Raw genomic sequence first — 13658 nt, 5'->3', positions numbered from 1 at the left:
ATCTTTTCCTTTTTCATTAGTACTATTTTAAGCCTGTTTTAAGAAATCCTTGTCAAACCCCTAGGCCATGAAAATATTTTTGTAATATTTCTCCTAGTAACTTGTTTTCACTTTAACATTTCAGTAAAAATCCATTTCAGATTTTTTTTGTGTTTATAATCTGAAGGAGGAAAATCAAGGTTCATTTATCAAAATGAAAAGACCATCTTTTCCCCATAAATTGTACTGAAGAGACACATCGCATCTTTAGATATATGTTTATTTCTCATTATTCAACATGTTTACAACACCTAGAGATTTTGAGGACATTTGATTTTGCTCTCACTAGAATAATAAATAACTTTTTTATTTGAAGTTGAAAAGTTTATTTCATAAAAAAAATTAACGTTTTTTGGGGGAAGGAATTTATAATAGAAAATCAGATTATATTCATTTATTATCATTCCTTTATTGGGTGGATAATAAATGAAATAATTTTTGCCTACACAATTATTTTTAAGGAGAGCTAGCCCATATGAAAGGATCTGAAATTCAGAGAGATTCATGAGATTCATTGGCCTGCACATATAATACATATGTATCACATCTGTATTATGACATAGGCAGGAATAAAATTATTTCTCCTGAGTTTCTGAATCCTATTTCCTCACTGGGCATAACTATATTTGGAAAATTGACAGGAGGAATCTAATAATTCTCTTTTAAATTGTGTGTATTGATTTCTTTTAATCTATAACCTTGAGATCCAAACAAACTCATCATCAGAATTTTCTGATCCATCTGTCAAAGGTTGCCTAAAATTGTAATTTCTCATAGTTTCTGTCATGTCAAGTCTCTAACTAATTTAAGCACTTTTGTGAGAGATAAGTAAAAGTATTTAATGATTTCACATCATTATAGCTAGAATCCTTTCCTGAGTGTATCATGCTTTCACATTAACAAGTATGGAATATAATAGAGTAAGGGTAAGTGGGTAAATTATTCAAATATTCCTAATACTTATTTTGATTATCTTTAGACAGGTGATAATAAATGCATCATTAGGTTGAAATAAACATTAAACAAGGCATACAAAAGGCATCATAAATGTACATAGCTCTCATTCAATAAATATCTTATTTTTACCTTCTTTCTTTTCTTCTACCTCTCTCTGTTTTCTCTTTTTGGTGGGGGGACTGTAGGAAAATGATCCTTTCTGTCCTTAAATATGGGAGAGGCACAATAAAAGCACATTTCCCCTCTAAGAGAAGGTGTTTGACATGACACTGAGGAAAGAAAAAACAGAAAATTCCCTATGGGCTCAAGGGCCAACTGTTACAATGACAATTTATTTTTGCTGTACATGTTTCTATATGTTGGGCATATTCTTTCTAAAGTTTAGAAAATGTTAACTAATTTTACAAGGGAAATTAAAGAAAACAAATACAAAACTGTTTCAAAGTCAGGGACTAGGAAGTATGTGATGAAATGATTTTGCTTTTTTTAAGTTGCGGGGGGTTTGTTTGTTTAACTTCAATTGCAATGTCTGCTGGCAGAAGTTTGGATAAACAGTTGAATTTTCCATTTAAGCTTCTTCTATACCTATTAAGTTGTATGTAAGTGATCTTATATTTTCTTAATGTACAGATCAGTTTTTTAAGTCATTTTGGCTTAATTTCTTAGAATTTTTTAATTAAATAAGCCAGTGTCTAGTGGCATGATATGTTGACATTGACTTGCATTGGCAACAATGATTATCATTCTCAATTCTTGGAGGTGTTACACAGACAAAGAAAGAAAAATTAAGGTAATTATTTGGAGAAAGATGCTTATAATAGAAAACATTAATTTCTGTGGCTAAGTTAGCATAGCAAATTTAGTAATTGTATTATGATATGTTTTAGAATTAGGTAAAGTTATATTAAAAATCTGTGAGATGATGGAAAGTAATCTTAATTGTGAGAAAAAAAATATCTTTTATTATGCCCAAGAAGGATGGCTAATTTTACTTTTTAGTCTATACCTGATTGGCTATATGAGTGTAAAAAGTTCCATTAATTTTTCTTTACATTTCTTTCTCTGTAAAATTCAAATCTAAACACTTACTTCTTCCAACATTACAGTAATATTGTGAAGGCCCATTATATAATACGGGATTTTGCTTTGTTGAGAGAGAAGCTCTCAAAACATCCCAGAGTACTATTATTATAACTCATTACTATTTCATCTTCATGGCTAAAGCTATCATATATCTGTATGAGAATCAAAGTTCCCAGTGTATATTGTAATTGTGCTGACCATCTCAAAGCATTTTATACATCTGTCATAAATAGTGTTCAGGACAATAACAAAGAATAAGGTCTTTAATCTGAATGAGTATGCTGAAATATAACAAATTAGCCGTTAAGTTTCTCTTAGCTTTCCTGATGTTTGGGTAAATATATTAAATTCAAAAGAAAATACTTAAATTGAAACAAATTTCAGATGCTAGTGTAAATTACAACTAATATTCCCATTTGGCAAACAGTCTAAGGTCAACACATTTTATGGTACTAGTGGAAAAGTGCATAAAGAAGAAAACAGTGAACTTTCTACCTCATTAAATGATTTAAAAATATCTAAGATAAAAGAAAAGAAACTTTGAGAGGCAAGAAGCACATTGTATCTGAGGTTTGTGAAATTCACCAACTTCACCCAGCATGCATAACTTCTAAATCCTAGGGAATTTGAAAGGGAAAATCTAACTGACGGTATATTTGAAATGTACTAGTAATCTTCTTGAACTGTGTTATAATTTAGTTATCATCAAACAGGACAGTAAGATATCGAGGAGAAATTTATATATGAACAAGCTTTAATTGAATAGTTTATTCATTTAACACACTTCTGTGGAAAATTGTCTGTGCAAGGAATACCAGGTTCTATGATGAGAACAGTTCTTGCCTTGAAGGTTAGATTGGAGGGTAAGAGGTGTGAACCAGAAAACCAGCTAACAGGTAACTGTGATAAATACCAAGACTGCTGATAAATACCAAGACCCTAGCTAGAAGTTGCCCAGAGCACTCTGGGAGAACAAACCTAACCTTGGAATTGGAAAAAATTCTCTAGGAGAAGGCATCGATAGGTAAAACGAAAGCAAAAGAATAAGGAGGTGTTAAAAGATGAAAGTGTGGGAACTGGGGTGGGGACTTGGGTGGACATTGTATCTGACATAGCAAATATCTTCTGCAGAAAGGCCTGGAGGCAAGAGAATGCATGAAACTTTCTGGACGTTTCAAGAGATCCTAGGCCTTTAAAGGGGGTCAATCAGGAGAGGATAGTCCTGATTTTTAGCAACTCATCCTGAGAAATCAGTGCCCCTAGAATAATCCTGCTTTGATTTTCAGGCTGTTCTAGGCCAGATGGATGGGGAAAGAAAAGTCAATGAAACCAGCCAAGCACAGAACTTCAAAACAAAGGGTGTCCTGTGTACTATGCCTCCTGTGTCCCAGGTTTGACTGGTACTTTACAAAATAAAATGAAATTCAAAGCACATTCTCTGAAGGCTTCTGGTCAGAGTGTGGCTTTAGGAAGACATTTTTTCCATTAAGTGCTTCGGGGGATAATAGGCTTGATGCTCTTTTTGTGTCATCTTGGGTCTATGAGAAGGGATTCAAAGTCATGTGCCATGAATATGTGTGTGCAAAGAAAGTGACTTAAATGATGCACATTAAATCTGTGACAGTGCTTACTTCCTGGGAAGTAAGCTGGAATCTGGAACAGAGAGAAAATAAGTTTTGTCTATCTCCATATTTTTAAAAATCAAAAAATGGGAGAAAATATTAGCATTTGTTAGCTTGAGTCATGAGCAGCAAGGTTGTTAATTATTTTCTATTATCCGGTCTCCCTTTCTCTTTTTAAATAATCATCAGGAGCCTCTTAACTGGTGTTTGGCTCTTCAGGGGCCCAGCGCATGACATTCACCATACCACAGACCTCAGGTCAGCAGGGGAAGCAAAAATTAACATTTCCTCTTTTTCCAATTTCAAGATCTTGCCGCCTTCTAGGGATGAATTTCTAATGTGATTATTTTAAAAGTAACATATTCTCAAACCAAAAGAGATGAAACAAAATGTCCTTATCATCTATCGGTGTATGATGAAAACATTTTTAAAATAAAATAATAAAATAGCTAGCTGAAGATCATTTTATATTTGATATTTTAGATTATTTGAAGTTTAGTTAGGAGACTGGGTACATAAATCTAAAAAGAAGGAAGGAAGAGAGGGAAGGAGGGAAAATAGGGAAAGAAGGAAAGGAGGAAAAAGTGTTTGCATCTGTTTATCACTAGATGTTACTGCTTTTAATTTTTATTTAATGAGGGCAGAGATGGAGCTACTTGAGATTATTGTCCACACAACAGCTGCTCAGCTCATTTTGAACCTTGTCCACAGGTCAGTTTCTACAAGCCCCAACCCTTTTATTATATGAAAGAAGTGTGTTACCTCAAAACCTCAGAATAATGTAGACGGCAGAGTTTGATGGATAGAAAATGTAAAAATTCTAACCAGGAGAGAAGTTGTGTGTTGCTGAGTGTCAGTTTGTTCTCTATAGTTATTTACCGATTTAAAATCCAACCAGCAGGGACACCAAAGAGCCTTTTTCCCTGTCTTTGCTAACAGAGGTGTTCCACTGCCCACCTGCCAGTATTTTCATCCAGTGACTCACATAGATCGAAATGCTAATAACTGAACCGAATGAATTTTTGTGCCAGATATTGTGCTAAGAAGTTTTCGTGTCATTTAATCACCTCAACAGCACTATGATTCACTCCGTATAATAGGCAAGGAGGCAGGTTCAGAGATGTTCAGAGGATCATCTCCAGTTGCACAGCTATTAAGCTGCAGAACTGCCATCCAAACCCCGGCAGTTAGGTCTACAGAGCCCAAGATCTCAGCCACTTTGTTGAATCTCTTCCCAGTGTTGTTTTTAAGTCACATTTCTTTGATTACTAGTGAGGCTGCATACCTATGTATTGAGAATCCTGTCTGCCAACCACCTTGGAGGAGAGGCATTATAACATAGTAGTTGAAAGCATGGGACTCCCTGTATTCAAATCTGGTTTTACTATTTACCAAACATACTAACCACACCTATGAACAAATTGCACTCTGAAGTGAGGAGAACAGTATGCCTGCCTACTGGGGTTGTGGAGAAGAGAAAATATGATATATAATATATCAAAAGCTTAGCTAACTGTCTGGTATGTCATAAGCAAATACTAAATATAAAAATTGTCTAAATATACATATTTTGTTGTTATTGTTGCTGTTAGGAAGGATCCCAAAATAAGAGGCTAAGAGTCTAGGACAATAACAACACATTTTGTTTGGGACATAAAATAGAACTAAGACTTTTTTTTTACCGTAGGCACTCATCAGAATTGTCTGATATGTGTCAGTAGATGATAGTGAGTTACTATTTCCCTAACTTAAAATGACCACATAATCTAATAATATGCCAGGAATGAATATACAGTTTTGCATTATCCTATAGCAAGTTTGTGTGAGTACCCTCAGATTTCTTTTAGAGATTCACAAAATAACATCTTTTTCTTGTTCCTTAGGGGTCATCAACATACCTGCAGTGGCCCTTGGAATATTCTCTGGGGGTATAGTTATGAAAAAATTCAGAGTCAGTATGTGTGGAGCTGCCAAACTCTACTTGGGATCATCTATCCTGGGGTACCTCCTTTTCCTCTCCCTGTTTGCACTGGGCTGTGAAAATTCTGATGTGGCAGGATTAACTATTTCCTACCAAGGGTATGTTCAGTTATTAAATAATCTTAGGAAACTGGCTTATGTACTCCATTAGTCATAGAGTTTCGAAATAAGATAATTTTGTCTTTAAGTATCCTAACTATGGGGGGGGAATTTTTGGTTTTTTGTGGAGTAGCTGACAGTACTTTGACAAGGAAGCTGTTACTGTCATCAAAATCTGTCATCTCCTTTGTATTTGAATGTCTTAGAGAAATATTTAAAAAAATGCCAAACCCACATTTTATTCTAGGGAAGCAACCTGATAATGGATAATGCAAACTTTGAACCTTGCTTCCGCCCATCCTTAGAGATGTGATATCGTATGTGTTATTTAACCTAACCCAGCCTCAATTTTCCCATTTTATAAGTAAAAATAATAACTGCCTTTTAAGGTTTTAGAAGACTGAAGCAAAATTGTGTACATGAAAGTGAGTAGTACTTGCCTGGAACAAAATAGATGTGACTTTCATGAAAACAACTGTCTTTCTTCTTTGGACACGTGGATAACTGGAAAGGTCTCTGTGCCCCCCTCCCTAGTCTTTCTTGTGCTCAAATCCCATGAAGTTTCAGGAGAAAATGTCATCCCTCAACCCAGTTCCCCACATGAGAGCTCTCTTTGGCTCTTCGCTGTTGGTCAAGAGACTATTCGCTGATGCTCTCAGACCCGTGCCAGCCCACATGGGCTGGGTGATTAGATCTCTTCGTTTTCAGTCTATCACTCATAAGGCTGGATCTTGGACTACTTTGTCCTTTGCTTTCAAGAGTCTTTGCTACCACTCTGCCCCTGACCATGAGTGCCCAGTGGCAGCTCTTTTCATCCTTCCAACTATACACTATTTGTTTAAAAAAAATTATCACACTGCTACTGTATGCCCGGCTGACCTCCCTGATTGCATCTCACTGAATGCCTGAAACTCTTCCTGTGGCTAAAAGGCCAACGCTCTTGACACTCTGTTCTGGTTCCCGCTGGCTCAGCTGCTTCTTGCTTACTGCTTGCTCCCCAGCTCCCTTCATGTGCCTGCTTCTAGGCTTCACTGTCTGGTCTCCATCACCCTCATTAACCTGGTTTCTTCTGCTGTTAAGTGAACATCAGTTATACTTTTTGCCACCTAACATATCTTGGAAAATTAGTGCATGCAAAGGTCATACCATTGCTTCTGAAAGTGACCAGAGTGCAGATTAGACTCAACTGAATATAATAGTTGTCAATGTAGATTAAGAAACTTAGCTGTAAATGGGAGTTGCAAGAATATTCTGGAGAAGGTAGAATCCCTGTGCTATATTTAACTGTCCCTATGACCCTCATGGTGGACGGACAGTGGTAAATACTTTGTATTTTTGCAATTTACAAGACACCTCAACTTTCATTATCTTACTTATATCCTCACAGCACCTTTATGAGGTAAGTTTTGTTATCCTCATATAAAGAAAACTGAGCTTAGAAAGGTCAGTTAGCTTCTTACAACATTATGTTGTCTCTCACCCAGAAGCAAACACACAGACAATAGCAAACTTTTGAGGTTCACATTAAAAGAATGCACAAAGTATAAAAGGTTAAATATTTTTAAACAAATTAAAGTGAATATATTCATTGCATAAGTACTAGCCCTTAAAAACAGTCACCTTGAAAGACTGTAACAGCATTTGAATAATGCTATCATTGTTGGAAACATTCTAAAACTCCTCATTTGAAACAGCTTTCTGTGTTTTTTAGAACTTTCTCAACAATGACAAAAATTTAACCCTTTAGAGTAGCTTTGCTGTTGGAAACAACCAGAAGAAAAAGCAGTATCACTGGGAAAATGTCCCCCCTCCCAGCATGACTATTTTGAAAGAAAATCTCATTTGAGTGTAAACATTCTGGCATATTTGATAAAACTCATCTTATAATTAAAATTTTAAATAACAACTCCAACTGTCAACACATCCTTCATAAAATATGTATGCAATTAATTTCTTCTTCAAGATTGTCCTAGATGATAAATTGAACTCCTCGGTAGTATAAAATAATTGGCTTTATAAAATACAACATGCTCCCCAGGGATTATCCACAAAGCTATTTTGGTGCTGGAAATTCAACCGGAGCACTGTAGACAAGCTCTGGATACGGTTTGGTAACAGTGTGGTATTTCTGCTGCAATAATGAGAAGAAAACTGATGCAAAACAAGAATTTAGAATCCAGAGACCTGGAAGGATTCTGAGTTTATCACAATAAACATTGTGAATTTGAGCAAATTATCTGCGCACTTTGGACCTAACTTTCCTGACCTGCCAAATGAGAAGTTAGCCTAGATCAACCCCAAGTTCCCTCCAGCCCGTCTTCTATGATCCCAGCCCTGCACTATCCACAGTGGCCTGATTCTAGGTTTTCAAAGGCACATACTTATATTTTCAGGCACTACCAAACAGGCTCAGCTAACCATGCCTTATGCAAGAGAGCCGGATGAGCTCTTCCTATGTGACTTCTCCAGAGATCTAGTTAAATAATCTTTCATTCTGTTTGAAGAGATCGCAGAAGTCTTTTGCTTTTACTTTTGAGGCAACCAAATCCACAGGAGATCTATGCAATATTGCATCCGTCGAGAACTTATGATTGCAGATGTTATAGAAACTACGTCTCAGAAGGAGGGGCCAAAATGACTCATTCTTTCTCCAAAGTAGAATATCATTTTTCTTTGATTGACTTACCAGAGAGCTTGTTTATCAGCTTCTGATGTACCAGGAATCGTTCTTAGTGCTAGAGATGCAGAAGTGAATAAAACAAATATTTCCTGCCCACACTGAGTGTACATGATAGCTTAATATTTTAAGTCCATCAAATTCTTTTGCCAAAAAAAAAAAAAAACACGGCGACGGTGGTTGAGGAAGAGAATGAGCAAATAAATTAACTCAAAAGAGGAAGAAAATTGAATTCTGAAGGGCCAAAGGGTGGCAAATAGGAGGAGGCAGAAGAGACATACCATTGTTCAGTATCTCCTCTGAATACAAGGACGTGAATGGGGCAGAAGAGTGGGCGGATTTCACAATTCAGGTGAGGGGAGTTGAGTGTGGGAGAGGGAACTGGGGGAGCCGTGAAGGGGGAAGATGGCAAATGAGAGAGAATACAAGAGAGGCAGAGAAGGACGAGACCATCAAAATTAGGTAAAGTTAACTGTTTAAAAAAAAAAAACCAGTTCCTTGAGGGCAAATATTGCCACATTCATATCTGTTACTATCTTCTTCCCCAAAGCTAGCACTTAGAAGGCTTCCATTAAATTTTTATGAAAGTAAATGGGTCAGTCACTGAAAAATCCTGTGCAAGAGAGTCAGAAAGGCTGGTCTAAGATATGCAAGAGCTTCATGCAGTGGGAGGAAGAGTGGGAGAGAGAAAAGTTAGATGAACTAGCAATGCATTTATTAGCAAGACGTGCACAGATAGGACACGTAGCTCCGACAAATGCTGAACATCTGCTGAAAGAATTTTGACTCTTGTTGGCTGTTTTTTCTCTTCCCACACCATTAGCAATGCACATCCTATTGATACTCAGACAACAGTTCTGAAGGACATTTACCCCCCGACCCATACGTTAAGTGTAGTGTGTTTAAGTAATCTCATGCACTACTCTGAAAGTTTATTTTTCTGCCTTGTTAGCCGTTTCCATACATCTTTGCGCAGAAATACGTTAGAAGATCCTAGAGGCAATAGATGTTAGTAAAAATTGTGAGCCAAGAACTGGATATTATGTGAACTTGCAAACCTTTAAAGATAATTTTCAAGAGAAAGTTTTTTCATAGTGGACTTACATTTAATGACCAGAGCTGGCATTTCTGATGGCAATTATGTTTCCAATGGGAGAATTTGTTGGCAGTACCATTTATGTTGCCCAGAAACATTGATTTTGTAAATATGGTGCTGCCTGCTAAGAGGTAATATTTTATGCTGTTACATTTCTTTTCAGAACCAAACCTGTCTCTTATCATGAACGAGCTCTCTTTTCAGATTGCAACGCAAGATGCAAATGTTCAGAGACAAAATGGGAACCCATGTGTGGTGCAAATGGAATCACATATGCTTCGGCTTGTCTTGCTGGCTGTCAAACCTCCACCAGAAATGGAACAACTACTGTAAGAAATCTTCTCTGCAGTCTGTGCCCATGGGCCTGCCACAGTGCATAGCTCTACAGCTCTGCAGGGCTCAGGGACCAGCCCAGAAGCAGACCACACTGATAGACACCCGGGTCTGACTCTGCCCTTAGTCTTTCATTTAGAGGTGGGGAATATAACCCTCGCTATGAATAGAGTTGCTGAAAGACTGAGGGTAAGAATTAGAACCACAGAACAGGCTGGAGGAGCTGTGTAATCATGAAGTCCTCTTCCCTCATTTTCCTTATCAGGAATAGTAGCCTCAAACAAGAAGTCTCAGTCATCAGATTATCTAATAAGATCTGCCTTGGGATCCATGTCTCCTGACCTGATTGGAGATTTTAGGAACAGGACGAAAGAGGCGGGTGTTAGCAAGTCCAGTCCCCGAGGTCTACACCAGGGATCAGGAATGCAATTTTGAGGAGGTTGGGGATCCTGGGGTAGCTGTGCCTGATAAACCAAGCCCGTTGTATAATATTGTAAAGAGCAGGTAGCTGGATGAAGGGTTTCTGTGGGGTAGAAGAGGGAGATGAGGTTGGTAATATAGATAGGAAACTAATTATAAAGGCTATTATATATTTCAGTCACTAACAGACCATCCTATAATCACACCTTAACATTCCTGTCCCAAACATAGACTCTCACTCTAACTGTATGTAAAGCACGTCAGCAGGACAGCTTTCTACTTGTGGCTGATGAAATCTGCCCAGGGATGCATATTAAACTACACGTCTATTTATATATACTTATCAACTCGATAAGAACCCTTAGGGCAAATACTTCTTCAGACAGACAGTGACGCTTGTTGATTTCTCTCTGTTGTTTTATTCAGAGCAAAAAAGATTGGTCTCCAGCAACAGTGGACTCATCTGAAATTGGAGTTTTCTCCCTCCCTCCCCATTCTTCCTTCTTTTTTTGTTTCCTTTCTTTTAGCCACTACTCTTTTGTCCAAACTGCTTACAGGTTTTTCTTAAGTAGAGCTTACATTTTTTTAAGACATTGTATGCCAGGAACCGAGAGAGGTGCTTTAAAAGCAAAACTGCATTTAGACATCCTGGTCCTCAAGTAATTGGGTATTATTCTATTTATTTTCCCCATGAGAGAACTGAGACCCTGAGATAAAAGGAACTTGCCTAAACTCACGCATCTAGCGAGAGGCAGAGCTAATTCAAAAGCTTCTTACCTGACATTAAAAAAAAATCTATATCGCTACTCTTCCTTGACAGGAAAATGCCAGTTTTATTTCATTGCTCATCTAAAAATTTGCAAACCCTTCTGTCATAAAAGTGACAACTCTTTATATGTACATGTTCATACATGAAATTTACAGAAATACATACATGAGTGATTATAAAAGTTGCCTGTGTGTCCAAGATCTAGTTGCGTTTAATGCGTCAGTATTTTTTCTCCTTGTAACCATTCCAAATTCTGTCATATCTTCACATTGTACCCATTTATTTAACACATTTTTATTGAGGGCCTATTTTAGGCCCTGGGTGTGTAATGATGACTAGACAGTTTCTGCCAGAGGTTACATTCCAGGGGGGATAAATATTTAATAACAAGTAATTGTATAACATTCTGATAGGTGGTAATAAGTACTATGAGGAAAGCTAAACTAGAATAAAAGGGTGGAGAAATGGAGGTATTATTTTTGAACGAGTAGTCATGGAAGCTCTCTCGGATGAAGTGTGTGCAAACCGTGCAGCCAGCAGGGAAGAGAGCAAGGCCGTGAGGCCTGGGTCAGCGTGCCACGTTTGACAGTTGGGAAAGACACGTGGGGAACCGTGCATGTGGCCGAAGCAGCGGGAGAGCAGGAAGGTCACTGAGCAGGGGTATCAGAATGGGATCCACGAGCCTCCTCATAGATAGTGTATAAACTACTCTCCGGATTTGGGGTTTTGTACAAGTGTAAGAAGCCATTGGAAGATGAGACTAGTGAGGCGATCTGACTGCCGTTTTAAAAGGCTTACTTTGGTTACTGGGTGGAAAACAGACTATATAGCTAGGTAAGAGCAGAAATATGTTGAGCAGGATGTGACCATTGTAGTAATCAAAGCAAGAAATAATGGTGGTTTAGATTGGAGGTGGCTGAGGACATAAGCTATGGATGGATTTGGTAGGATTTGCTGGGAGATTGTTCTATAGAATCAGTAGTTTGTAGGCTAACCATCTGCTGTTCAGATGATGAACTGTTATCTCTATAGATTTACCTTAGCCCAATATACCCTAACACAGAAAAATAAAAGAATATTTTCTCTGTTGTTTATATAATGCATGCATACTATACTGAAAAGTCTTTTAAAATAAATATTTATCTGTAACTGAAATGTTATCTCAATAATTGGATTTTTCCATATTGTGTTACAGATATTTTATAACTGCACCTGTGTGAAAATTACAGCCTCAAGATCAGAAAATTCCTCAGGGCTTGTGGGCAGATGTCAAAAAGATAATGGATGTCCCAAAATGTTTCTGTATTTCCTTGTCCTTTCAGTCATCACGTCCTATACTTTATCTCTAGGTGGTATACCTGGATACATATTGCTTCTGAGGTGAACACTGATTCTCCCCACACCAATTTTAATATAAGACACACTATAACCGTTAGCACAGCGATTTCAAATTTTGTACTATGGAATCATCATGATTCCTTACAGTTTTCTCAGGGAACTTGTCCTACTTCCTTCTTTCACTTTTTGATTTTGCCACTTTAGGTTTTTACACAAGTGTGGTTGAATAGAAGTTTTCCTAGTTAAAATGTTTGCAATACATTGGTGTAGAGAGCAATGCTAGTATTTACATCACTGTAGCCACTCAGTGAATAAATATCCTATTTCTAATGCTGGTGATGTTATTAACCAGTATACATTAAATGTGTTTTAAACATGGTTTCACCAAATTATGGGTGATGCAATGTATATGACACCTTAAAGGCTCATCTAATACCCCAATGTTTTGCACTTACTATTTTGTTATATAGGCTATTATGGTTTCTATATATTCTTGCTCTGCCTGGAATTGTCTGTGTGGTGGTGTTGGGGGTAGTAGAAGTGTTCATGGCTTTTGTATCAATTGAGGATTCTAATTCATATCATGTTAATGACTCCAAACATTTTTGCTTATAAAACCCTGAAATAATTTTTAAAACTGTACACCCCTTTACATATTTTAACCAGATGTCTAAAAATGTATAGTAAGTTTTTAAATAGTAGCCAAGCATTGGTTTCAGGTGTATTATAAATATTTACACTTAACAATATAATGACTTTAAATGTAGATCACTTTTAAATGTAATCAATATGATCAAAAAGAATAGTGATTAGATAACCAACATCACCTAATTTAAAATCCTATAAAATGATGTTTAATAGTCAAAAATATTACATATTTCTTCTCTTTATATTTATTATCTTCATTCAATTTCCCTATAGGCTTGTCTTCTACTATAATATAATTTATGCTTGAACATTTTTTATTGACCCTCATAGATCTCTATAAAAAATGCATATAAACTCAAAATTAATAATACTAGTTTGTAACTGGTATTCTCAAATGATAAAATTTTCTCCCTAATTGAATTTGCCTTGAAAATATTACTATTGCACAGTTGATTGAAATAACCTAAGAAATTAGAAATCTTGCTAAAATTATTAAGCATACAAAGTCAAATTTTGTTGGAAAACAATAAGATGGATTAGGTCACTTCTAAATTAATTCATAATCAAAGGATGAATATTAAATTTTTCTAAAATGAA

General features: G+C 36.6%; 1 protein-coding gene across 6 annotated transcripts in view; it reads left to right on the top strand.

Annotated features, from left to right (window-relative positions):
• The window catches only part of SLCO1C1 (solute carrier organic anion transporter family member 1C1), a 53128-nt gene that overhangs the window by 28066 nt on the left and 11404 nt on the right, over positions 1–13658 (top strand). For 2 of the 6 annotated variants that reach the window (XM_073223233.1, XM_073223232.1), the window contains exons 10-12: positions 5585–5780; positions 9717–9882; positions 12271–12455. In XM_073223233.1, the coding sequence (XP_073079334.1) occupies positions 5585–5780; positions 9717–9882; positions 12271–12455 (547 nt within the window). Of the gene's footprint in view, positions 1–5584; positions 5781–9716; positions 9883–12270; positions 12456–13658 lie in introns of those variants that run through there. The other 4 variants (XM_073223234.1, XM_073223235.1, XM_073223236.1 and 1 more) reach the window with 3 other exon arrangements.

Source organism: Manis javanica, chromosome 15, assembly GCF_040802235.1.
Source record: "Manis javanica isolate MJ-LG chromosome 15, MJ_LKY, whole genome shotgun sequence".
Classification (NCBI taxonomy): domain Eukaryota; kingdom Metazoa; phylum Chordata; class Mammalia; order Pholidota; family Manidae; genus Manis; species Manis javanica.
This window is presented reverse-complemented; position numbering and strand designations above follow the sequence as displayed.